The following is a 27,052-nucleotide window of genomic DNA, read 5'->3' on the forward strand; positions in this document are numbered from 1 at the left end:
GTCCTCTCCCATGCCTCCGAATAACATCATTCTTTCATGCATGGGAGGGAATTACCACAGACCAGTGGGTGCTCAAGACAGTCACCCATGGTTACTGTATCGAGTTCAGCCGACCACCTCGATACCAACACCAACGTCCAGACGCTTATTGCCATAACATCTGAAGATCCTACTGCAAGAGGTAGAAATTCTGCAAGAAAAGGGCGTGATCAAAGTCGTCCCAGTTCTAGGTAAACAAGGGTATTTATTCAATGTGCTTCCTTGTACCCAAAAAGGATCTCGCCATGCGCCCTGTGCTAGACTTGCGCCCAGCGAACATATTTGTCAAACCACAAAAGTTCAGAATGACAACTTTGCAAGAGGTAATCCCTCTACTAACACCGGGGAATTACATGGCTACATTGCACATGAAAGTTGCATACTTTCATATTTCAATGCTGCCAGCGCACAGAAAATACCTAAGGTTCATGATAGAGGACAAGCACTATCAGTTCAAGGTCCTTCCCTTTGGCATTGCCTCAGCCCCAAGGGTATTTACAAAGGTGCTGGCGGTAGTAGCGGTTCACCTGCGCAGGCAGTCCATTCCAGTCTATCCTTCCCTCGACGACTGGCTAATAACAGGGGATTCATACAGAACATGCGAATCAAACACCCAAAAGACGGAAGTTCTGCTCTTCAGTCTGTGTTTCTCAAACGAGAAAAAGTCCAGCCTAGACCCCAGTCAAGTCAAACAATTTCTGGGGTCTCTAATTCAGACAGAAGACGGCCTCGTCTTCCCCTCCGAGAGGTTTCAAAACATGCTGTTCCAGATCCCTCACTATGTAGCCCGTCGCGAGGTGAGACTGTGCAAAACCATGCAACTGTTGGGAATGATGGCCTCCTGCATTTACTTAGTCCCACACACACGTTTGCGCATGCACCCCATGCATGAGTGGCTTAACAGCTAATGGTGTCAGGCCAGCGGACAATGGGACAATCTAGTGGTTGTCTTGGCAGCCCTCGTTCTCGCTCTGCAATGCTGGTCAAGGGAAAAACCTCTTGAAGGGGAAGGCCTTCACCACCCCTGCAGTAGAATGCACTCTCACTACGGACGTATCTCTGACTGGGTGGGGGGCTCACCTCCTTCATCACACGGCGCACAGCATTTGGTCCCCAGCAGTAGCATCCAACCACATAAACCTGGAGTTGTTAGCAGTGTTCAAAGCCTTAAAGGCTTTGCAAACACTACAGGGGAAGACAGTACTGGTCCTCACAGGCAGCACCACAGCCATGTATTACCTGAACAAACAGGGGGGCACACATTCTCCAGGGCTATCCAAACTGCCACAGAACATTTGGAAGTGGGCTCTCAAACACAAGATGTTCCTCCTGTCTCATCACGTTCCAGGGGAACTTAATCTTCTGGCAGACTTGTTCAGTAGAGACTTCCCTCTACCCACAGAGTACGAAGGGCAATTACGCTAAGACATCGTCTCCAGCGTCTTCGCGGAATGGGGCATCCCAGACATCGACTTGTTCGCAACTCTGGAGAACGCATAATGCCCAGATTACGCCTCGAGGTACCACCAAAACCACTCCAAGGGGAACGGTCTCTGGATAACATGGTCAGGGAAATCGGTCCTTCCCCCTCCCCCCTGACTCCCCTACTGAACAAGATAGAGCACCAGAAACCAGTAACAATGATTCTGGTGTCCCTTATGTGGGCCCGCCAACCCTGGTTCTCCCATCTGATGGCGATATCAATCTCCCCTCCGATGAAGCTACCTTGCCCATACAACATGCTCTCACAAGACAAGGGGGAAACACTACATCCGTGCCCGCAAACTCTCAAGTTAGTGGCCTGGCTCCTGAGGTCATAGAGTTCGGGCGTCTCCAACTCCCTCAGAGATACATGGACATTCTTAAAGAGGCTAGGAAGCCTAATACCAGCCATTGCTATTCCAATAAATGGAAACTCGTTATCTGGTACCATTCTAAGAGCATCAATCCCATAGACTGCTCACCAACCCACATCGTCTTATACCTGACTCATCTACTGGACTCGGGTCTGGTTTTTAATTCCCTGAATGTCCACCTAGCTGCACTTTCAGCTTTCACTACGTCCCAAAATAAAGTGTTGTGGTGGAAGAGCACAGTGATCAAGGCATTTATGGAAGGGGTTAAAAGACTTCATCCTCCAATTTCAAACCCAGCTCCTGCATGGAGCCTAAATGTTGCATTAACTAGACTAATGTGATCTCCCTTTGAACCGATGCATAAGGCTAGCCTTAAAGCACTCACTTACAAGACCACCTTCCTAATGGCAGTCACTTCATTAAAAAGAGGCAGTGAATTACAGGCCCTTTCAGTTCAAGATCCGTTTGTCACATATCACAAGGACAAGGTGGTTTTGCGCACGCACCCAAGGCTTGCGCCTAAATTAATTTCAAAGTTCCATGTAAACCAATCAATAGAACTACCCACCTTCTTCCAGAACCCCACTGATGTGGCATAAAGAAACCTACACACACTTAATGTGCGTAGGGCAGTCATATATTATCTGGAAAAGATCAGACCACTAAGAAAGACTAATCAGTTTGTCATTTCAGTGGCGGCTGGTAGAGAAGGGGAACCCTGTCTCTAAGTCAGTCATCTCAAGGTGTATTGTAAATTGCATCACACGCTGCTACACTCTTGCCAAGCAAGATCTGCCCTTCAAGCCTAGGGGACACTCTAACTGGGTACATTATCCAACATCGTATACAAGCAGCTTTTGGAGCGGATAGGAAACCCGAATAAGCAGAGGTCCTAGGAGGGCAATAAAACCAGGCAATCTCAAGCGTGTGGAGCAGAAGTCCTGACAGGAGAGTAGACCAGGCAGTTGAAAATTATTGTGTAAAGCAAGTCTAGCTTGCAATTGGCCAAAAGTGGCCTAAAGAAACTGCAATTTTGAAGTCAAGCAGTCGTCGTGCAAGTGTTTTACTTGGCCGAGAAGGGCCCAAAGAACTGTTGTGAATAATAAGCCCAAGGAATAAGGATGAATCCAGGGGAAGGGAGGTACCTCTGGAACCAAGAACTTCATCCTTGACGAAACTTTTGTTTGTCATTTTCTTTTTATGAAACCTTTTCCAAACCAGACATGGTTAAAGGCAACTGCCCTTTTCACTTTAGAGTTAGTGTGAAGGTCAGAATAGAATGTTGGAAAGGGGACAGTTTTGTTTTTGACATCCTGACTTAGACAGATCCTTCGTTTTTGTTTAGGTAGTGGAATTCTTCTTAGAGCAGGGCTAGAGAGGCCTTTTTGCAACCCCTTTTATTTTCAATAAAAGTTGTTAACCAAAAACTTGGCAAACTTGTGTCAGCTTCTCATTTCTGACTCGTCACACACCTCTGTCGTCCCATGCGGAGTCACCCTATATTGGAATACCCTCTGCAACAAAGCATCCTTCCAATCTTCATTATTGGCCACAACAATCCTTGCACAATCCATAATGGTCCTATTGAAGCTTTTGTGAATCTTTCGATGCATCCATTACTCTGTGCATGGTAGAAAGAGGTTCTTTTGTGCTCCATACCCAATGAGTTGATCCTGCTCTCAAATTCTAGAAACGTGAACTGAGGCTGATTGTCGCTGATAATCTTGGAAGGAAACACTTCTCGCAACTACTTAAAAAAAACTCACATTTAAAAAAAAATGTTTTATAGTTTGTGTTCAAACTTTTAACATTTGACACATTCAATTAATTACATCCTAATAAAGATATGAAAATAAAAACAAAGAAATAGTTGAACAATGCAATTAATCAGTCGAAGTTTTCTCGAATACAGTCTCTAGACTTTCATTATTTTTCCCCAAAATTGCATGGTCCTGAATATAAGTGGGTAATTGTTACCGCCTTCAATGTGTGCCCATCTATCAGAAGGTTTGTGTTGGATTCGTTCAGAAGGAAGCATGTTGCTAAATATTTCTCATGGATGAGATAGATGGGGGCAATCCATTAAAATATGTTGAAGTGATTCAACTTTATCTGAATCCTTGCAGAATCTGCAAAAGATGTCCTCTCCTGGTATTTGTCTGGTTGTTACAAGATATTCTCTAGTCGGAAGGATGTTAAAGTGGAAACTGAGGAAAGTCTCTCTTGTTCTTTTGCAGGGGAATGTTTTGAGAGATTCGGGTAGTTAGTTTAGTGCTCTTCTCTCAAATGGCGTGTTGAGTGACATGTGACATGTGATATTTGTTTTTGTCTTCTATGATTTTATCCAGTCTTTTTCACTGATCCGTTTTTTGGCCTCCATTGGTCTGTTGATTAGGGTTTCGCTGGTTATGTCATAGTTGCTGAGAATTTGGTGGCAGAATGCTTTCCATCTGTCCATAGTGGAACTTCATCTGTGGACTAAGATTTTTAAGAATTCTAATTGGTGGTATGTCTTCATCGGTAATTATCTTTCTATAGAGATCAATGTGTTTCCAAGCATTGATTGATTCCAGCAACTGGGTTGCCAATTCATAGCGGATTCTAGGGATTGGATATTACTTTGGAAGAGAAAGTATATTACGCCAGAAAATCCCTTCCGCTATGCTCCATATTTGGTGCGGCATTTTGAGGAGACTCTCGCTTCCATAAGATAGTATGGCCACCACCTTTTGCCTATAAAAAGCGACAATCGGTCTCAAAGAAAATTGGCATATTTTTTTATGAATTAATAAGCCTTGCCTGGCAAGCGATCGAGTTTTGTCCTTCAGATGGTCCATCCACTGGGCTTCGATTTCTGACTGATTCAGCCATATGCCAAGGTACTTCGTTGTTTGGACTGTATCTAGTCGTTTACCTTCTTGAAATAACCAAGTTGTTTTTACTTTGTTGTTCTTTTCGGCAGTTAACAGCATTATTTGCTTTTTGGAGGTGTTTATTGTCAAGTTGTTGTCCTCGACATATTTTTCAAGTGCCTGTAGACTCCTCTGCAGTCCAGTTTGTTTATTGTCAAGGATCACAAGATCGTCCGCGTAGAAGATGTAAGGTATGTGTACTCTGTTAAGTTTTGGTGGGTAGGCTGTGAGTCCGTTTTGACTTTCCTTGAAAACAAAAAGATAGTAGTTGAACAAAGTCGCTGTCAGGGGGCATCCTTGTTTGAGTCCCCTGGCAGTTTGAATAGGTGACAAAACAGCTCAGTTCAAAGTTAGACAGACTTTGACAGTGGTATCCCTGTAAAGAGCTTTGATTGGCTCCAATATTTCCGCAGGGCATTTCCAGGTGTGTAGTTTGTTCCAATGTTTGTTTCTATTGACACTGTCAAAGGTCATTTGGAAGTCCACAAAAGCAGCAAGGACTGCCGTTCCAGTTCTGTGCGCTTGATGTTTTAATATTAGGATTATCAAGTTTATATTGGTTCCAATTTTCTTGACAAATCAGTCTGGCGTGAATCATAAATGCCCTTTTTGGATGCCCATTCATTCAACCTTGTTAGAAGGATTGAGGCGTATACTTTACCAAGAGGGTCCAGCATAGCCAAAGTTCTGTAGTTGGTAGGCACATTTCTTTCCCCTTGTTTGAATACTGGAATCAAAGTGGCAGTTTACCATGTTCGAGGAATATACTTATGGTCAGAGATTAATACAAAAGATTTGAGACATAATTCTGTCTAATGTACTGGCTGCTGTTTTATGATGTAAGCCGGTAAGATAGCTCAGCGGGTTGAGCGCTCACTGCTGCGATCCCAGCTTGATTTGCAGGTCCCAGGTTCAAATCCTGGCAAGGCCAACTCAGCCTTTCATCCTTCCAAGGTCGATAAATGAGTACCAATTTCAGTTGGGTGATATTGTATGTAAATATGTGCTCTGTAAAGCGCTTTGGATAAAGGCGCTATATAACTAACACATCATCATCATTATGTTATTGCTCAGGCCGTAGGGCCCCGGGGTTCTGGAGCTATTCAGATGTCTAATATGATGTAAAATTTCTTCTTGGTCCCAACTATTAGAGCATGTATTTTGGTAGTCTGGTGTTTCCTCAGTCAGGTCCTTGGTTTTTATTGGGTATCTGTAGATCTTGGTGAAATGTTCCACTCGTACTCTTTCAGGGACATCAGCAAATAATCGGGATTCCGTCCCGAGATTCCCATTGACGAGCTTCCAAAGATCTCTGGTGTTTTTATTTCCTAGCGCCTTGAGCATGGATTCTGCATCATTCTGGCCGAGGATAGATTTCATCCAATTGCGATGACTCTGTTTGAGTAAGTGGCTCTTCCTGGGTCTATTTTTCGGGCCGCAAGAAGACGTTTGCGCTGTATTTTTTTTCTGAGGGGCAATCAGTTTGCAGTATGAATGGGTGTGTACAATTTTTGTGTTTCCACCGTTCCTTTGATCAGTTTGTTTTAAAAGGGATAAGGAGCCACTTGTAGCTGATTTTGGATTTTCCAGGTCTTGTGGAGTCGTTAAATGTTTCTTTCAGTGTTTTTGACTGAAATCTAGATATTCGCAGTCTATTTAGAGCTGAATTAATTTCAATATTAGTGGTATTTTCTTTTGAGAGATATCTAGGATTAATGATCCATGTTGGGGAAATATTGAAGTGATTGCTCAGTGTGGTCGGAATAATTCTAAGACATTTGGTTTCTTTCAGAATCACATTAGTGGAGGTGATCTCTTTCAGAACCTCAATTTCAGGCCGTTGGGATAGCATGTCTACAACCACGATGACATTAGAGGAAATGCTCCTCGTCAGAGTGGGAAATGGAGAACTAACCATCAGAGAAGTGTCTCGGACCCTGACAAGATTTGGGACTTTGTTGAGAACAGGTCATAATGGCAAAGTGTACATGAAGTTGAAAGCATTGAGAAAGAAAGATATCAAACCATCCCATGGGAAGGAGTCATTCCCCCTGCCCTTGTGTTGAACTGTGCCAAAGCATATCAAGAGAAGGGAGGCATTCTCTACGTCCTGAGCTTGAGAGTAAGGGGAAAAAGAGTCATTCCTCCTGGCACTTTTGTCAAGTATACCACATCATGCCAGGGGATGATCTTTTCCCTCTGGTTCTATTGAAGGGTCTAAGGATCCCGCACCAGGAGAAGGGAGCCATTCTCCTGGAGTTAACTTTGTGCAAGGACTGATTGAAACTAGTAAGCCAGGGGAAGGGAGTCATTCCCCCTGGTAATTGTTTGTTTGAGAGGTCTCTTCTGAACATTACCCAAGAAGGAGGAGGAGGGAGCCGTTCTTCTTAAAGAATTTACTTTTGTTGTATAGTGTGAGGGATATGAGTAGGTTTTGACACAGGACAGTGGAATTTACGTTGACCGACATTCTGACAGACCCATTTAGTATTAGTTTTGAGGCAGGAAAACCCCTCTTAGAAGTTAGGGATGGTAAGGACCTTTTTCACACAAAAATGTCTATAACCAAAACCATGCCACCTTTCTGTCGGCTTCCTTCTTCAACACCCTTAAAGTGAGCTCTCGGCTCTCTGTTAATCCTCCCTTCTTGATTTTCTCCAAGGAAAAGGCGATATTGAGAGTTGCGCCCTCCCTTCCGAAGGTGTTCTCGGATTTCCATCTCTCTCAAAAGATCAATCTACCCATCTTCTTTCAAACGCCACATCCTTCCAAGGCACAGGAGCGTGTCAATCAGCAGGCCCTCAAGTTCGATGTCTCTCGGACAAGGGAGAACGGGACTGATTACTAAATTTTCATTGGTTACGCGGGTGCCTGAGCTGGCTGGGCTGTGTCCAAACAGACCCTGTCTTGATGGATCATTCTCTGTATCTTCTAATGCTATAATATGGCTGGCAAGGAGGTCCCTGAGGGTTTCAGGGTTCACTCCACCAGAGGGTTGGCTGCCACCTCGGCTCTGTAACGTGGAGTGCCTGTTCTGGATATTTGTCACGCAGCTACATGGGCTTCCTTGCACACGTTTGCTAAGCCTTACTGCTTGGATTGTAAGACTGGTCTTTAAGCTCTTTTTTGCAGAGCTGTCCTTCAGTTTTATTTCTGGTTTAGGTGGTGTCCTTGCTACCTTCCCTCCTTCAGGTCATTGTACTGCTTTGGGAGTTTGTAATGGATGAGGAATTCGTGGAAGGAAGGAGTCCATTTTGGTAATGTTCTTTCTGATGGACGTTCCTCCCATGGATTACTCATCACCCTCCCTACCTGCCCCTCTTGGGGTAGCTAGTACACCTTAATTCTATGGTCCCTCGGTGTCCGGGTGTTAGGGAAAAAAAGTGGAATCAAGGTTGCGGGGCGCATTGTCTCTATATATACTGGCCTCAAAGTCATGTCTGGCACGTAAAGGCATTGGGCTGAGCTGCGATGCGTCCCCTGGCGGCGTATACGTTTCTGAAGAACTGCTGGTGCTGGGAGATAGATGATGTAGATGAGCAATCCGTGTGAGCAGCGTACATCATAAAGAACATTACCGAAAGGTAATTGGTTAGTTCTTTTGTTGCATACAGGGCCTATATATTAATTATGGTGTATGAACCCATTGTTTGCATAGAGTAGCATCGTATTTGGCAGTTTTAAACAAATTAAGATTCTCATGTTTCTATTCATCTTTGCACGGTTTTATATACTTTTCAGTGGTAAACCTTCTTGGGAGTACAAGGATCACACAAGTCCTCTTTTAAGTTGTCCTCGTGACTTGATTGAGACACTGATTGTATTTTTATTCTTTTGCCTTTCAGGTCAAGAGTCGAGTTTATCAAGGTAGGAGCATATTTTACTGTTCTCCTATTCAATGTTGGAATTTATTTTTATATAACGAATACCAGTTCCCAATTTCAAGGTCCCTGTATCTGTCATACTTGGGAAGGGAGATATTTGTTCTGCACTGAGCTCTACTTTGTGTAATCAAATAAAGACATGTTGAAAAGTGATATTATAAAATCGTGTTTTTGTAGCTATGGTGGCATTCAATCATTTAAGCTGCTAATCCAGTAGGAATAGCGCAGAAATACCCATATGGCTTTGGTCCAATTACCTTAAACACCCATGTAGATTTTAAGTGGTTGGAATTAATCTTTGGTGCTTAGATAAACAATGTATTGCCGTTTTCCTGCCTAAACTCTGCTCAAGTGCACTATCACGCCCTGGTGATATGGTTAAAAACTATATAGCGCCACTGATGATTGTTACCCGGTACTCGAGCATTCCTTTGCGCCAGTACTCTGACCACCACCCCCGCCAAGAGTGGTTGCCTCGCTTGCCATCACTGTACCATGAATATATTCCAGATCACCCCCCGCCTTCATATTACCTTCGTGTCCCCCACCCTCTATAATGTATTCACTAATCAGCTATTTGATGATCTTGACAATCTGGTTGTCACCTACACTTACTATTCAGATGACACCCAGATACTCATTCCTGTCACTGGCGAATATGACACAGACGCTAAATTGCTGAACGATGTCTACAGCATCATCCAAGCCTGGATGGCCAAACATGGACTCTGTCTCAATCCTCCTCCTAGGATCCAAGCTCAAACTTAACAAACTAAGTAAGCAGTTTGATGCCTTTTACTATTGATGGTAATTCTATCAAGGTTTCCAAAGATGTGAAAACTCTCTGCATTTATATATATTCATCATTAAATCCTGACAAAACATGTTAGCGCATCACCCTCAACTACAGCTTAGACTTGTAAGTTAATTACTGTATGCATACCCTTTCTATCCACACCCATCTGCATTACCATGGCTAGAGCATTAGTACTCTCCAAGCTAGATTACTGTAATGCACTAGATCTTGGAACCAGCCAACAGAACTTGAGTAAAAGGCAAGTTCTTCAAAACGTCATTAGAGCTGCCCTAAATATCCCCAGATCACATCTTATTTCTGAGGTGAGACGTAACCTGAATTGGCTCTCTATCAAGTAAAGGATTGCATACAAAACACTCCCCTAAACCACAAATCTCTTGACAACCGAGCCCCAATTTACCTAACCAGAAATGTTATTCGCAATACTTCTGACCGCCTCATGAGTTCGGCGCAGACACACTGCCTTAACGTCCCTGGTTTCAAGCTCCAAAAGGCAGGAGGTAGAAGTTTCCCGGTACTTGCAGCCAAATTATGGAACTCCCTACCTCTCTCATTAAGATCTGAACCCGCCTTCCTTCCTTTTAGAAAGAATGCTAAAACCTGGCTACTTACACAAGAACCTTAATCCGTCTGCCTTCTGACTTGCAACCGTGTAACTACTTGCTTCATTGTACATTCTTTCTTCTTTGTAAATTTCATTCTCTTCTACAAGAGCTGTACATTTCGATCTGTGCTATAAGATTTATATATCATATTCATGTAGGATTTCAGTCATCAGAAGTATGCTGGCTGCAGTTGTGCCTGTGTAATCATGCAAGTGATGTATATATCTGTGATTAGATTGTATAATACCCTGTAAATTCATGTAACTTGTTATCTTGTTCACTGTCATTGCAACCTATGTAACCTCCTATGTAAGAAATGCGCCAAGATGCCCTCGGTCTTGGTGCGCCATACAAATAAACAAAATACAAATTAGCGCTGGCATCATGTATGTCCGGTTGCAATTATTGTTGGTGCCAACTGGTAGACTCCCTTTGCACCTGAACCAAAACGAAGATCGAGTGAGTTTCTGTACTTGTACAGGTTGATCATGTTGATGCAGACTGTCAGCTTATTGACATGTAATGCCCACACATCTCTACAGCTTTCATCTGTTTGCATTACTTCTTCTGTAAATCCCATTAGTACCCCTTCAGCATTGAACACAGCCTGCCCCTTTACCCATTTTTTCCAAAATGTTTCACATTCTCTGACCATCTGTGGTTTTGCTGGACAGTATGCTTCCTCGTGTTTTCCCTTCATTCATCTTTGGATCTCTTTTCCATTTTACTGTGTATCCCTGAAATTGCCCTTGCAGTCGGCAAATCATCAAATGTGCTAAGCACTGTGTCTCTAAAGTCAGCACTTCCTGCGATAAGAATAGTCTGGGGTGCCATCCGCATGTGGGATAAGCCCACATATATAACATGACTCATTTGCTTGGGACCTCTGAATGATCATCAAATATGTTATTTGATGTCAACTGTTGTTTGTGCCTGGTCATGAGATAATTTCGAAGTATGGGTACATTCTCTGTCTTTATACTATTATGCTTAGTACCTCTAAACTGTAACTTTAGCAATTCCATTAAAGAAAAGGAAAGAAGAGGGAGAGAAAACTAGACAACATATCCCTAAAAACATACTTACCAGTTCTATGATTATTTTCTTTACCTTTTTGCATATCAATTGCTGCACTTGCTCTGTTGTGCCCAAAGGCCTTCATCCTCGTTTTCTACTTGTTTTACAGTTCAGTACTAAAACTCAACTTTCATTGTTGCTCCTTTCTTTTAAGTCTCAGTGTCTGTTGATCATCAATATTGCGGTGATGGGCTTGTCTTTTTGCAGATCTGTAAGGTGAATCCAGGCGTGATGATCTTTCAGCATGGCTGCTGTCGCCGTTGCCTTTTCCACTTTGTGGGGACCAGAAAATTTAGTCTCATTCCATTTTCTCACATGCTGTCTGTTGTAAACGTGGTCTCCGGGTTGTATCTGAAGAGATTCTTCTGTTTCTGTGTTGTGCTGATCAGTTAGGGCCCGGTTTTGCGCTTTGATGCCCATCTGTTGTGACGGGGCGGTCCGCCACAAATAACACTGACTCAAATTCAAGGGTGTTTATTATTGACTTTTTGGGTCTGGGGATTTTGGCGCTGGAGCTGGCCATTTCCTCTCTTGACTCCCCCGATCTTAGTTTCCCCCCCTCCCTAGCCCAGACATTCCTTTTGGGGTGGTTAGTAACTCTCAGATTGGTAACACTCATCTGTCTTTCTTGTTCTCTACACTTTAGGTGTTTTCCCTGAGATGATGGCTACCTGACTCCCTATGGAATTTAAAATTTTCCATCGCCTGTCATTGGTTAGAACTTGGGAAATAGAGAATGGTGCCTTCTTTCACACAGTGTGATACTCGCACCTTTTATACCCTCTCATACCTGACCCTTTGCTGTACTTATCTCTTAAACTGTTCTCCTTCCACCACGTTACTGTCCCTTCAATCTCTCACTTTGCCTTTCCACCTCCACCCTTCGATCTTACTTCCTTTCCCACTCCTATTCTTGCTACTGCTTCGATCGCCTATCCTTCTTCCTCTGTTATTTCTATCACTCCTTCCTCTCTCGACTCTCCCCTGCTTTTACTGGTTCTTTAGTTCCGTCCACTCCAATATCTGCTCCTACTCACTGACACTTCTACTCTACCTCTACTACTGTTCCCATTCCGCGGCTAACACTACCGCTCTTACCGGATCTCCAAGGATATCGTGCCCTGCTCACCTCTCCTGCTAGCCCCGATCAGACCCCAGGCACACCCCCGGGTGCCCTGTACACCCCTTTACTACTGACTACCACCTATCTCCTTCACTCACTTCTCCCACCGCCTACTTTACTTCCAGTTACTACCACTACCTCTACTCCAGTGTGCCACTACTCCTACTCTACCTCAAATACTGTCTCTACGTCTCGGTCCTCGTTGCCAGCGAGACCGCAGCAACCTATAATTCTTCCCTCTGTAATTCTTCCTCTGTCCTGCGTATTGCTGCTTCTAAATACTTGCACGATTTATTTTCTAATTTCACTATTGCCGGGTCTTGTTTGTCACTTGGTGCACTTGCTCCCTTTAATGGGTTTGTTTTGGAATACACTGGGTGGGTCTGTATATCCTTCAGCTGGTTTAAGGGATAGTGGCCCATTACAAGCAGAGCTGTCGGCTGCGTGGGCTCTGCAGCCTGTACCGACTGAATCCTTTCTCTACACTCGTGTGGGGTACCGACTATGCAGGCATTGAAGCCTCTGTCGTAATTGTGCTACCCAAAAGGGGTGGGGGTGAATTCACCCTCTGCTCCCCTTTCCTTTAGTATTGCTCTCGTCTTCATCATATAATTTCCAAAGTTATAATATACTTTGCCACTTTTTCTGCTTCTTACCCTTATATGTGGACATAAATGGGTATTCATGTGCTCAATGATATTCTTAACAGGCGTGTTCGCAGTTGGCTAAGCTGCCAACATTTTCCCTTCCGTTCCCACCGCTGATTCATTATTATATTTAACTATCTTTTCTCTATAAGTTGGTAATTCCTGCACATGTGCTCTAATGGAGTACTCATTTTATTTTATACAGTAAATCACAAACAACTGATTGGTATAGTTCTTTACACAAAAAACTTAATCGAAACAATGCCTTCAATATCTCATAGGGCCGGCCCTTTACGGCGCACCCCTAAATTGCTTCAAAAACTGCAAGTGTAAAATTCAATACGAATATCAGGTATACACGCATTTCGTCGCCTGTATTTACATCGTGGGACTTTTCATCGCCGACCCTTTCATTGCCAAATATTTTTTTTACATTTTTTTTTATTTTTTATGGGGGGTGTTTGGGCGGTTTGGGGTATGTTTATTTAAGTAAGGGCGGGGGTTTGCGGGGGCACAGCCCCCCATAAAAAATTAAATAAATAATTTTGGCGATGAAAAGTCCCACGATGTAAAATCAGGCGGCGAAATCACGTAGAACCGAATATCAACACCTAAACTCAAAATCACAGTGTGCTCATGCGCATAAACGGATGTTTCCAAAACCACACCCCCTTCCAAATGCAACTCCCCAATCTTTCCCCCGACTCATTCTTACCACCATTTGCCTCTTGATTATTCATCAATATGAAAAAGTACATACAATTACAGTTCTACAACTTTTTCTGTTCTCTGCCTCTCACCCCTTACCGCGGGCTGAGAGTACAGTCCTTGCTACTGCAGGACGTCCCACTCTTATTTCTAAAGCAATGTTGCCTCTCCCTCCTTTACTGACGGATGCGTACACTTCTTAACAACTTTTGAAATTACGTGACGTCGATGCTCCTTGCTACAGGAGTCCTCTTTAATTTCTACTAAAAGGAAAACCAAGCAAAACAACCTGCATGACTCGCACCATTATTCACGCCACTGCCGCATTTACACTCACTTCCCCGTTGTAGTTCTCAGATCAGGTGCACTGGTTCACTATGGTCATCTGAAGCCGCCTCTCCCCACAGTGGCCTGCACTCAAGGTGGAGGGCTGGGGACCTGGAGCCCTCAAGCAGGCCTTCTGGGTAACCCCGGAGCCTGCTACCTGCTTGTGGTTAGCACAGTCTTCTGCTCTCTCAAGGCAGGCCTCTTTTGTCCCAAAATTGCGGCAGAGGTGCTCACAGCTTTCTGGAGAAACCTGTATCCCCATTTGTGTACGCGCATGGCAATACACTAGGAATCAAGTTTGCTGTGACCTGAAAAAACTCAAGTAAGTCCTAAATTCAGGGTTTCAATTAATGGGATTGGGATTTACATGAGTAAGTCCCTCTTAATGAATTTAGTGCCTCCTGATGACCTCCATATTGCAAATATGACCACAATGGTCTTTGTTGTTTTGTCTCCCGCTACCACCAGTTCTCTACAGAGACAGTGGAATACTACTGGATTCAGACATATATAATTGAAGGGCGAAGGTTTTAAGTACCGGTCTATGAAGTTGACCATATAGATGAAGGTAAGCGTGGGATGTCGGAATGCGTTCTGCTGCGATTTACAAACTATAGCTGGAAGTGAATATATTAATCCACAACTAAGGTAGCTGTTTTGTATTTCAGATTAGCAAAAGTGTGAAGTGGATGCTTATGAAGTTAGCGTCAGCAGCATTCAGGGTTGCAGGTGTTCCTTAAGAGTTACCACAGACACACCGTTCAGGTATATTATATTGATAGATATATGCTGAAATCCCTTGGAGCAGGGGATATGCGAGGTTGAGTAATAAACCTAATAATTTAAAAATAAATAGTGTTCCTATTTGTTTAGGATACATCGGAAAGACCTGGGGTGTGTTTGCTTGGAATACATCACCAATTAGTATATGATACACCAAAAGAAAATGTACAGTCCCTGATGAATGTCCAGTGGAGTAAAGCCCACACAAAACAAACTTGTACAAGTAGGGCATTGATAAGCGCAGTGGAAAAATTGCTCCTTGGATCTAAGCTCTGATTCCAGGAGTTAAATATTGTATACAGTCACTATCCTGGTGTGATGTGTGATATGTAGGATTCTGATTAGATTTATATGAAATGTATTAAACATCATTGGTTTTATTGAATACATCATGATCTTTAATATTATGTATGTTATAAATTAAGTAATACCATTGAGAATTTATTTTTTTATGATCTAATTTGGGTATATGTCTATATTTATTTCAAAGACATACCTTAACATTTTTCCAGTGTTTGGAAGTCATTCACACAATTACTAGAGCTTTCCTTTCGTTTAGTAATGTTGTATAGGCCGCAGGGTAGGGAGGCGAGTTGTCCCCAGTTGTAGGATTAACCGTTTGAGAATAATGCATGAAAAACATACTCCAGGTGCCACCAAAGACTATGAAGAAGCTGGGTCACTGATTTCGTCATCCCTACATATAAAACGCCCAAGGGAGAGGCCTATATATAACCCTAGAGCTACCCCAGACGTAGTAGTGTTCCCATTGGCAGAAACACCAAGAACTGGAACATGGACTCGCGATTTGAGGAATCCACGGATAAGGTGCCATGCTTTGTTGATTTTATGTACCAGTTCCCTTTCAAACAAAAGACTGTGGAACGGTTTTGCAAACCCAGGGTACAGACTCGGTCCCAGCGACCTTCGCCACCCACTCCTAACCCTACCATCGCCTCCATTGATGGCTCTCAGGGCTCTCAATGGACCTGCGTGAAATGACCGAATGCAAAAGTCTGACTACCAAAAGTCTGACTTTTTTGGTTTTTTTTCTTCCATTTTGCCGAAAATATCTATGTGGGGGGAGACCCCGAGGCCCCCTCCCACCTTACCCCTATACATTTATATTAACTTTACCCCCTCCGCACATATATATCTGCGGAAAAATGGGGGTCTAACTTTTGGGGGTCAGACTTTTGGCCCTCGGTCATTTTGTCCAATTCTGCTCTCAACATGGTGACCAATCTCAGCATGGACATGTCCAATCAAGCAGATAAGGACATTTGGTATGTGGATAACGATGATCCTGTTCAGTATCCTGATGATGATTACATACAGGACCTTGATGACCCGGATGTCACTATTATAGATCCAACGGATGCCACGGCAGTCGAGAGTTGTCATTTCGAAGGGATTGTGTCCACCGACGTATTCCTTATCTTAGATATCTCCTTCCAGCTCTGCTGGCCTCGGAACATTTTTCTCTAGAGGGAGCTGCGCGTCGACGTCCTCTGAGCCGATGTTCCTCGACAGCCGCTGTATCGACGTCATTCTGCCTATAAAGGCCGCGCGTAGCGTCCGTTGCTCAGTTCCGTTTTTCCGCGCTTACTCAGTGCCTCGGAATACCGTTGCTCAGTTTTGTCAGGTTAATCCTATTTATCTCAAGTTATTCGATCCGTACTCGATGGCTTCTTCGTCGGAACCGACAACTCCTCGGTCCGGCTTCAAAAAATGCAGAGATTGTGGGAAGAAGTTGTCGCTGACTGACCCTCACAGAGTTTGTCTGTGGTGTTTGGGAGCTGAACACCATTGTTCGGAGTGCGAGGACTGTATGTCCATGACAGCTAAGGCCCTGAAGGAGCGTAGGGGGAAGCTGGAGAAAGGTAAGACTTTTAAAGCTTCTTCTTCCTCGACGAAGTTGAGACATTCGTCTCCTCGTCACCATTCACGCTCCAAGTCTCGGAGTGGGTCCCATCACTCCTCGAGATCGAAGCACTCGAAGAGGAGACGTCGAAGATCCCCTTCTCAGTCTTCCTCTTCCTCTGTTTCTCCAAAGAGAATCCCTTGCCCCACGAAACATAGTTCCCGGGCTGAATGGGAGGAATTCCGCAAAAATATGATGTGCGTCTTCGAGAAAGCGGCCTCGACCCCCTCGAAGACTGCCGAGAGCGATGCTCTGGTCGAAAGACCCGAAGGTCAAAAACGCCGCGAGTCGCAGTACCCGGCGAAGGAAACTTCTCGAGCGCGTCTCGAACCCTCGAGTAAGACTACGACCTCAAAACCTTCTTCGAAGTTTCCGTCGACGCCGATGTCTTCGACGCCGTTGTCGAAGGGACCTTCGACACACGGGTCTGTCGACTCGACGCCATTTTCGACACTGCCGTCGACGCCAAGAAAAGTCACGGTTACGACACACCCAGTGGCTATCCCCAGGTCCTCGATGACGATGGCGTCGAGATTGTCGACTTCCTCGAGCAGAATCCCAATTCTGTCGAGGTCATCGAGGCCTCCGCCTTTGTTTTCGACGCCACGCCCGAAGCCTTCGGCGTCGACGACATCGACGTTTTCGAGGCCGATTATGACAAGTTTGGCACCCTCTGCCTTGGAGATGGGATTTACACCCTTTATGAGTTCAGAACAATTGAGAACTATGTCCTCAATTATGGAAGAGGCTGAATTGTCTGAACAGGAAGACACATTTGAGTTGCAGGGACCTGCAACCCCAGTTAGAGAGTTATCCTCTGAAGAACGCAGGTTAAAGGATCTTCATGATTCCTTACATGAGGCAAGTGGGTTAGACACTTCCCCTTAGGTGGAGTTTGCTAGGCCAGACCCGGGGGAGCATGCTGAAACCCCCTATAGAGCCTTGATGGCCAGGATCACAGAGTTTATGGGGTGGTCTGCACCTTCACAGTCTTTCCAACAAGATGACCTCACGGATATTCTTGACAAAGGCCCACAGGAGGATCCTGTAGTGCCCTTTCATAAAGCTCTTCAGAGGAAGATTATGACGAACTGGGAAACCCCAGATGTCGTCCCGGCAGTAAATAAAAAACTGTCCACAAAATACAGGGTATCTTCTGCAGACCCGGAGTTTTTGTCAAAACACCCATCCCCAGAAAGTCTGGTGGTACAGAGGCAGCATCTTCTACTGATGTCAAGACTCCTTACCCTACCGTCCCACAGGACAGGGACGATAAAAAATATGATGCTATGGCAAAGAAAGTTTTTTCGGCATGTAGCATGGCGTTAAAATCTGTTAATGCTACTTGCACCCTTGCTAGATTTAGCCATACACTTTGGGAGTGTGCTTCTACAGTGGCTGACTGCATCCCGGAGGGAGAAGAAAGGGAGGCGTTCCTGAATATCATAAAGGACGGTAAAGACGCTATGTGCGAATCCCTCCAGACGGGCATTGATTCGGCTGACAGTATCAGCAGAGCAATGGCGGCAAGTATAACAACCAGGAGATTCGCTTGGTTGAGAAAGTCTGGTTTTGCCCCAGATGTGCAAGCCAGGCTCTTGAACATGCCATTCGATGGCTCTTCTTTGTTCGGGAAAAAGACGGATGACAGTTTAGAGAAACTGCAAACTTCAAAAGCAGCAGCAAAATCCCTATGAGCTGCAATCCGTCAGACTCCTTTTCGTCCCACAGGAACCTCTGCGAGGGGCAAGTCCTTTCGCTTCTACTCCGCATTCGGAAGAGGTAGAGGACGACCGGCTCAAAGGGGACAAAGAAGAACTACCCGAGGTGGACGGGGTAGATATTCAAAAGCCGCAGCAACAGCAGGTGCCTCTTTACCATCTGCATCAGCCGCCCCAAAACCACTCTGAGGACTTCCCTCACAGGACACCTGTAGGAGGCAGGTTGACTCAACATCTGGCGGAATGGCAGGCTATCACGTCAGATGCTTGGGCATTGGAAACAGTTGCCCAAGGTTACTGCCTGCCTTTCCTACGCATACCTCAGAGTCATCCACCGGGGATCAGCTCTCAGAAAGCTCCAGATCCGCTCCTCTTGCAGGAAATTTTGGACCTGCTAGAGAAAGGTGCCATAGAACCGGTACCTGTAGCGGAGAGGAACAAGGGCTGGTACTCCCCTTACTTTCTCATTCCAAAGAAAGACGGAGGACTGAGACCCATCTTGGACTTCCGAGAATTGAACAAATTCCTCAGGAAAGACAAATTCAAGATGGCCACTCTTTCTCAGATCCTTCAGGCCCTTCAGTTCCAGGACTGGTTGGTATCTCTGGACCTTCAGGATGCTTATTTCCATGTGCCTATCCATCTCAAACACAGGAAATACCTGAGGTTCGCAATTGGCAACTCTCATTATCAATTTCGAGTGCTGCCATTTGGGCTGACCTCCGCCCCGAACGTCTTCACCAAGTTAATGTGGGTAGTGGCGGCAAGTCTAAGGAGGGAAGGGATTCACGTCTACCCCTCCCTGGACGATTGGTTGATCAGGGCTGTATCTTCGGAACAAGCTCAGATCCAGCTAAATCACGTTTGCCACTCCCTTCACAGACTGGGCTTCTCCCTCAATTTAAAGAAGTCACAAATGATACCATCGCAGAGACTCCAGTTCATAGAAGCGATCCTGGACACTTCCCTGGGAAAAGCCTCGCCACCAGAGGTGAGGGCTCAAGATATTCTACAGATGGTTACCAAGTTCCAAGATGCCCAACGTCTCCCAGCGTTTGACTTTTTGAGGTTACTAGGCCTCATGGCATCCTGCATTTTCCTAGTGCCAGAGGCTCGCCTGAGAATGAGATCCCTCCAGTGGACACTGAGGACTCAGTGGTCACAATTCTCAGGGAGAATGACAGATCTTCTTCAGGTTCCCGACAGGGTGGCTTGAGACCTTCAGTGGTGGGCCTGTCAGGAGAACATTCTGAAAGGAGAGCAGTTTTGGCAACCCTGGCCGGAGATAACAGTAGTGACGGATGCCTCACTCATGGGGTGGGGAGCCCACGCCAACGACTTGACCATCAGCGGTCGTTGGTCTCCATCAGAGTCCAGACTACATATCAACCTGTTAGAGCGGAGAGCCATCAGACTTGCGCTGAAGGCGTTCCTGCCAGCTGTACAAGGGAAAAATGTCCTGGTAATGACGGACAACACGGTGGCCATGGATTACCTCAACAAAAGAGGAGGCGTAGGATCACTACCCCTGTGCAGAGAGGCGATGCAGTTCTGGTTTTGGGCAATCCAAGAAGGAATCTGTCTATCGGCAGTTCACCTAGCCGGAGAGAAACTTGACAGCGGACGCTCTGAGCAGGCAGAGTACAGTCTCCCACGAGTGGGAACTAGCTCAGAAAGTCCTTCAAGAGATCTTCGCCCTTTGGGGAACCCCTCAGGTGGATCTGTTCGCCACCAGCGTCAACAGGAAATGCGATCTGTTCTGCTCAAGGGAATTTCCCCCGAGAGGAGCTCTGGGAGACGCGTTCATAGTGGACTGGGAGTTTCCGCTTCTGTACGCATTCCCACCGGTCCCTGTCATTCCTCAAATGATCAGGAGGTTGAGAAGATTCCGGAGAACCATGATCCTAATTGCCCCGGATTGGGCCAGGCGAACGTGGTACCCGGACCTTCTAGACTTGTCCATCTGCCCTCCAATTCGACTTCCACTCAGAGAGAACCTACTCTCGCAGAAGGGAGGTCAGGTTCTCCATCCAGACATCAAAACCCTCAACCTTCACGCTTGGCTTCTGAAAGGCTGAGGTACAAGGATTGGGACCTCCCTGATGATGTTATGGAGGTGTTGCTTTCGGCAAGGAGGCCAGCAACAAAGTCTTTATACCGCTGCCGTTGGAACAGATTTTGCAGCTGGTGTAGAGAACAGAATATCGACCCCTTTTCATGTGGTACACCAATGGTTTTGTCCTTCCTACTCTATTTGGCGAATTCAGGCCTTCAAGTTGCACCCTTAAGGGCTATCTCGCAGCGCTATCCATCTTTAAGCGCACTGCGGAAGAACCACCCTATTTCAAGTTACCCTTGGTAATACAGTTTCTAAAGGGGTTAACCAATGTTTATCCCCCAAGACCATTCCACGTTCCCCTATGGGATTTAAACTTAGTCCTAACTTTCCTGATGGGCACACCTTTCGAACCACTCCATTCTTGTTTGTTAAGATTCCTTACCCTTAGAACTGTTTTATTAATAGCACTTACATCTGCTAGAAGGGTGAGCGAATTACAAGCTCTTTCTTGTAAACCCCCTCATACAATCTTTCACAAAGACACAGTTGTCCTGCAAGTGAAACCTAATTTCCTCCCAAAGGTGGTTTCTGAATTCCATATCACTCAGAAGATTACCCTACCATCTTTCTATTCTCCTCCTCATCCGGGGAAAGAGGAAGAGAGGTTACACAGGCTAGACCCTAGGAGGGCTTTAAGTTTTTACATCCGTAGACTAGCCAGGATAAGACAGGCAGACCAGCTGTTTGTAGGTTACACAGGTCACAAGCTGGGGTTACCAATAACTAAGCAGACCATTTCCAGATGGATCATTCTAGCCATTTTGGAATGTTATAAACTGGCAGGGAAAGAGCCCCCTCAAAACCTTAGGGCTCATTCGACCAGAGGTATTGCAGCTTCATCGGCCTTCAAAAGAGGTGTGCCGGTTAAAGACATCTGTGCGGCCGCTACATGGTCGTCTGTCCATACCTTTACACGATTTTACAACTTGGATTCCGCCTTCAGTCAAGAGAATAGGTTTGGAAGGGCTGTACTGCACTCTATTCATCAATAGAAGAGGGAGTCAGTACTCCCTCCTCCAATAATAGAATACTGCTATGGCAGCCTATCTAAGATAAGGAATACGTCGGAGGACACAATCCCTTCGAAGAACAAGTTACTTCTTACCTTGTAACGTTATTTCGACGGGATGTTCCCCTGACGTATTCCTTATCGACCCTCCCATCCATCCCCGAAGTTCTACTTCCCTTGTTGTTGCATCTTACGCTCCTTCAGGGTGATTAGTCTAGTCCAGACAGAAATACTGTGGGCTACAAAACGGAACTGAGCAACGGACGCTGCGCGCGGCCTTTATAGGCAGGGTGACGTCGACGTCGATACGGCGGCTGTCGAGGGACATCGACTCGGAGGACGTCGACGCGCAGCGCCCTCTAGAGAAAAATTCTCCGAGGCCAGCAGAGCTGGAAGGAGATATCTAAGATAAGGAATACGTCGGAGGAACATCCCGTCGAAAGAACGTTACAAGGTAAGAAGTAACTTGTTCATCTCACCCATAGCTGACCAACTACTATATAATGACTTGCTGAAGAAAGCCGCTCACCATTTCGGCATACAAACAGAAGAAACAACCCCTGAGCGAACTGGTTTTGTAGAAGACCTTCTCAATGAGAAGAAAACAATTATCCAGGCTATTCCCTTCAATCCATCAAGAAAGGACCCTCCATCTGTCGACTCCCTCACTCGCTAGGGCAGTGAACCCAAGGGTAGAAAAGATATTTAAACCATCGCCATCCGATCCTCTCTATATCAGTGGACATGTGAAGCCAGATTCACTGGTAATCACTACCACCAGGGAGAGAGCTGGTGTTCCACTCTCCGCCTCAGAGGCGCCCCCTAATACAGAATGTAAACAGCTTTACACATTGGGCAAGCGTATCGCTAATTCTGACACATTTATGGCCAGAATAGCAAACAGCACTACGTTGCTCGCCAGCTACAACAGCACCTAGTGGGACGAGGTCATCAAAAATCTAGACTCTGTGCCGGAACCTTCATGGTCACTTTTGCTTAAGGTCACCACAGAGGGTAAGAAAGTGTCTCAAAATATTCTCAAGAATTTCCTGGACTCATCGCAGAAGAAACACTCCTCAAAAGACAACTGTGGCTCAGAGACTCGGGCTTCAAGCCAGATACACAGGCTGCCCTCATCAATGTTTTTGAAGAGGCAGTCTTTTGGTAAGGCTGTGGAAAAACAGCTAGAAACTACTCAAAAGGAAAATGAAACCATCAAAACCCTGGGTCAAATTTCAAACATGCCTTTTGTACAAAGAGGAGTATTTCATAATCGCTGAACCTTTCGTGCACAAGGTTTCAACAGATCAAACCAATCTGGTTCAGGAACATCTGGTACCTCCTCCTACAGTCCCCAGGGTCAGTGTACCTCCTACCAATACCAACAGAGGGGGTTTTGCCGTGGAAAAGGGCGAGACAGAGTTGCAGCCTCTAGAGGTTCAACAACCCCTGCTGCTAATGACCGGCCGGCTCTCATACCCTCTCATGCATCCCCAGTCAGTGGTTGCATAAGACTTTTCCCACTAATGGGAGCAAATAACTTTAGACCGCTGGGTGCTCGGCACTATGGCCAAAGGATACTGAATAGAGTTCTTGGAAACACTGCGCCAACATCCACCTCGTATGAGGAAGATGTCCTCAGCAACCTTTTATGTACTATAAAAAGAAATTGAAATACTGCTTCAAAAAGGAGCTATAGAACTGGTGCCATTTCTGGAGGAAAATTAAGATATTTATTCAATGTACTCCCTTGTTCCAAAGAAAGATCTAACAATGCGCCCAGTGTTGGACCTACACCCTGCAAATATGTATGTCAAGCATCAAAAGTTTAGGATGACAATGTTGCATGAAGTCATCCCACTGCTAAAACAGCGGTGTGCACTAGCACCTTGAAGCATCTCATGTACTCTATGGAATTACCAATAATGATCTCAGACCCCAATAGCCGGACAGACTCAAAGAATATGTCAAAGTACTAATTTATTATCAACTCAAATAAAGTAGGGCAATCTGGCGAACAACAAAATGTAATCCACGCACACACACTTCAACTTTGATTATACAAAGACTTTACACCGCAATGTATGTCAGCTATGACGTCATCCTATGTTGCAAACTTAAAACCTATTGAAGGGAGGGATTGGTTAAGGGAACAAATGTACTACATATCATATAAGTATTAGTAATATTACTAGATTCCCCATATCTCGTAGGCACACCTTGAACCACCGCTAAATACGTATAATACAGATTGTAGCAAAATGACAGCAACTGGTTACCCTGTGCAACATTGTATAGCATGTTGCTACGTAGACCCCATGATTGGTTGGCATTCTCTTCCAACCTTAGCAGCACGTAAGCTAAACGAAACTCTGGTGCAGAGAGCAACGTCAGACTACTACCCACTTGCCCAATTAGTCCATCTCATCGGTCAGGCCCCAAGCTAAGACTGCTTCATTTGTAGTTGACCTTGCCGCCTGTTCTCTATTCTGAAACTTTCAAGGGATTGTAGGCAGATCATTATCTTCATTTAGAGCTTAATGAAAGCCCTTGGTTTCAACTTCAGAGTAACGTGTGAGGGGACCATGATTTGTCCACTTCACCCTTTTTATGTAATGCTATTTAATTCTATTAAGCCTGGTGTCATAACTCCTCTTGGCCTCTGGAGACTTGGTTGCTCTACCTCCCAGAAGCTTTTTGCATCCTTGGCTGTCCAGTACTTGGCACTTACAAACGTTTTCTTCTTTGCTTAATCTAAGAGAAATGTGTCTTGCTTACATGACTTATCCTCTTGACTCCCATTGCACCTTGCAATAATCCCTCTCTCGAAGCTGGTTTTCCAGCGTCTCCTGACTCTGCAGCTCTGGTCTGTCCCTGAGATAGCTTGATTGGTTTCTACACAAGTCTGGTGTCCATCTTTTTCTCATGGCCGCTTTAGTCAAGTTATGTTTTCCTCTGCATCAAGCTTCTGTATGTCTCAGCTACCTTGCGTTTCTGCATATGTAGGTTCACTTCATCTCTTCTCACTTATTTATTTGGTGCACATGATTTCTTCATATTAGATTGCATGTTTCTCTTGTTACTTCAGTTACATCTTCATTCTTTAAGCACTTTTTCATATCGTTTCAGTGCGTCTGTGTCTTTCCTTGATGACGTCACTGCCCTCATCCGCTTTCACTTATTGCTCTTCGATGTCCAATGATGTGTGCAGACATCCTTCCACCCTTTCAGTGCGAGGGCACATGCGATACGTTTGTCTAAGTGCATATCGTCTCTTATACACGCAATGCAGTATTGCGACAATACCTGATGTCCCATATAGGGCTCTTCTCCTGCTGTTCCAATATGACGGAGGTGAGGGGGCGGGACTAGGGATGCCATGTCCACCTTCTCCTCTACATTCCCCCCTCTGGTCGAGTACTTGACCACCTCCTCCTCTTCTTAAAGCTTCTTGATCTTCTCTTCATACCTTGGTTTCTTCGGAATCCATAATTTTGTCACCCGCCCAACCACCCAGGTCACCTGCATTCTTTATATGCTTATCCACTCTCCAGGTCATATGACGGCATTCTTCAGTCGGTTGACAGAATACCCAACCTCCAATATAGTTCTTATGATCTTTGGGTAATACAATTCCATCCCTGGGTGTGCCATTGAACTCTTCTTTATGATCTCATGGGTAGTGTCTTCAGTCTATGGTGTATGGTCCCCATTCACATCGATCATTATCTTCATCCCAATAGCTTTCTTAGCAGTCTTCTTGCATTGTCCTATAATGATCCTTATGAGACAGAATCCCAGCAATACCAACACTAGTATTGCTCCAAGTAGCTAGAAAAGGAGCAATACACTCGATCACACTTGAACGTGCGCCCTGTTCCATATTCTGCATAACAGAGACTTCCTCCATTTAAAACCCTGTGAGGACTGCATACGCTGCAAGGAATACTACGTCCCGCCCCCAACACAACGCAACAAAGGGATTCTTGTCCTTCTCTTCGCGAGTTCAACACCATACAAGCATTTGTACGTCTGGAGTACGGCTAGCAGGGCCACTGCTTTTACGCCACGAACCACAGAACAGTACCCTAAAGGAGGATTTGAACAACCTATTATCTGTCCTTGTTGTCTTTTTCTGCTGTTGGTATCAAGTTGTACTGACACCCTTCCAAGAAGACTGCCCTGAAGAAAGTGGGTAAACGTTTGTAAAAAACCACTGAAACCGGTCGACGCAGAACCTACAACCACCATTGGTTCTCCCTCCCACACTATGGTGGGTGCCCCTCTCGGCATCCTACCTGACTGAGGAAGGGAAGTTTTTTGTCTTCAGCTCACTCTCGAGCCGTTCCTAGAATGAAGATTCATTCTTAGGCTTTTGATATATAAGGATTGAATAATATTTTTTATATATTTTTTATTTTGGTAAAATCAATGACTATGGTCATTTTTTATAAACATCTACGCACCCTAGTCAACCTCTACAGGCAAATAAAGATACATTGTTACTATACGTAGACTGGCATAAGGGATGTGATTGGGTTTTAGTTCATAGCCCAACTTTTGCTGTTTTGATTTGGGGTACACTTGTTTGCTTCTACGTATGTCCCACATGTTGCAAGACCCATTTTTGAGTTCTGTATGGGTGCATACTAGAAGTGATAATTTTTCCTTTACGTTTACTGTCTCTAGATAAGTGGCACATCAGCGCTTGCTAGTCAGTTTGGGAATACAGGTAATGATAGTTTAGTCTTCAGATCTATCCTACTATCTTCCTTTGTATGCAATCCAAAAACACCTTGGGTCTCACCTTATGTGATCAAATTAATTGTTTTTGTGAACAATCTGACGTGTTTTACGTGAAATTTGCTGCCTATGAACAATCATTGGTGGGGTAGATATCCAACCTTTTTGTGTTTTTGAAATGTCGCATGGACGACACCCCTTCTAAATAATTATGGCACCACTGTGTTTTCTTGCTCAAAGGCATTAGCCAGTCAAGTTGGAATCCATGAAAACAGAGACGAGAACCAGTCATCCTCTTCTGTCTCATCAACTTCTTCCTCCATCTTCATGTGCAGGGTTGTCCGCATAATTATTACCTGTGTCAGGGTTCAATTTTCTCTGTCATGGGCAGGTATGAATGGGTGAGAAGACCTGATCTTGGCGCACACGCCTCCTTCCATTGCTGTAATTGGGTCCAGGACATACCTGTTCTGGATGGTCAAAAGCCTGATGGCCCTCAGTTCTTCCTTGATTGCATTAAATCCTTATTGTTGTTCTGATCGTTTGTAGCAGCTCCCATCTAGTAATTTGCAGCCACTTGCCGTTTACTGCATTTTGTATTCCTGGCATGAATATAGATGTAAATATCACTGCCAACTTGCTGAACAACTTCTGCTCTGCTGGAATAACGTCATAGGCTACTGTTGATTTTGCTGAGAAATAGTTCTCTCTCTTCAGCCAACAGAGGTTGAGCGACTTTTTTTTTTCTCCCCTCTGGT

General features: G+C 44.9%; 1 protein-coding gene across 4 annotated transcripts in view; it reads left to right on the plus strand.

Moving 5' to 3' along the window:
* Positions 1-27,052, plus strand: part of MIA3 (MIA SH3 domain ER export factor 3) — a 1,311,327-nt gene that overhangs the window by 383,798 nt on the left and 900,477 nt on the right. For all 4 annotated transcript variants that reach the window (XM_069608611.1, XM_069608610.1, XM_069608608.1 and 1 more), the window contains exon 9: positions 8,653-8,674. In XM_069608611.1, coding sequence (XP_069464712.1) covers positions 8,653-8,674 — 22 coding nt within the window. The remainder of the gene's footprint in view (positions 1-8,652; positions 8,675-27,052) is intronic.

Source organism: Ambystoma mexicanum, chromosome 4q, assembly GCF_040938575.1.
Source record: "Ambystoma mexicanum isolate Mex_15411 chromosome 4q, UKY_AmexF1_1, whole genome shotgun sequence".
Classification (NCBI taxonomy): domain Eukaryota; kingdom Metazoa; phylum Chordata; class Amphibia; order Caudata; family Ambystomatidae; genus Ambystoma; species Ambystoma mexicanum.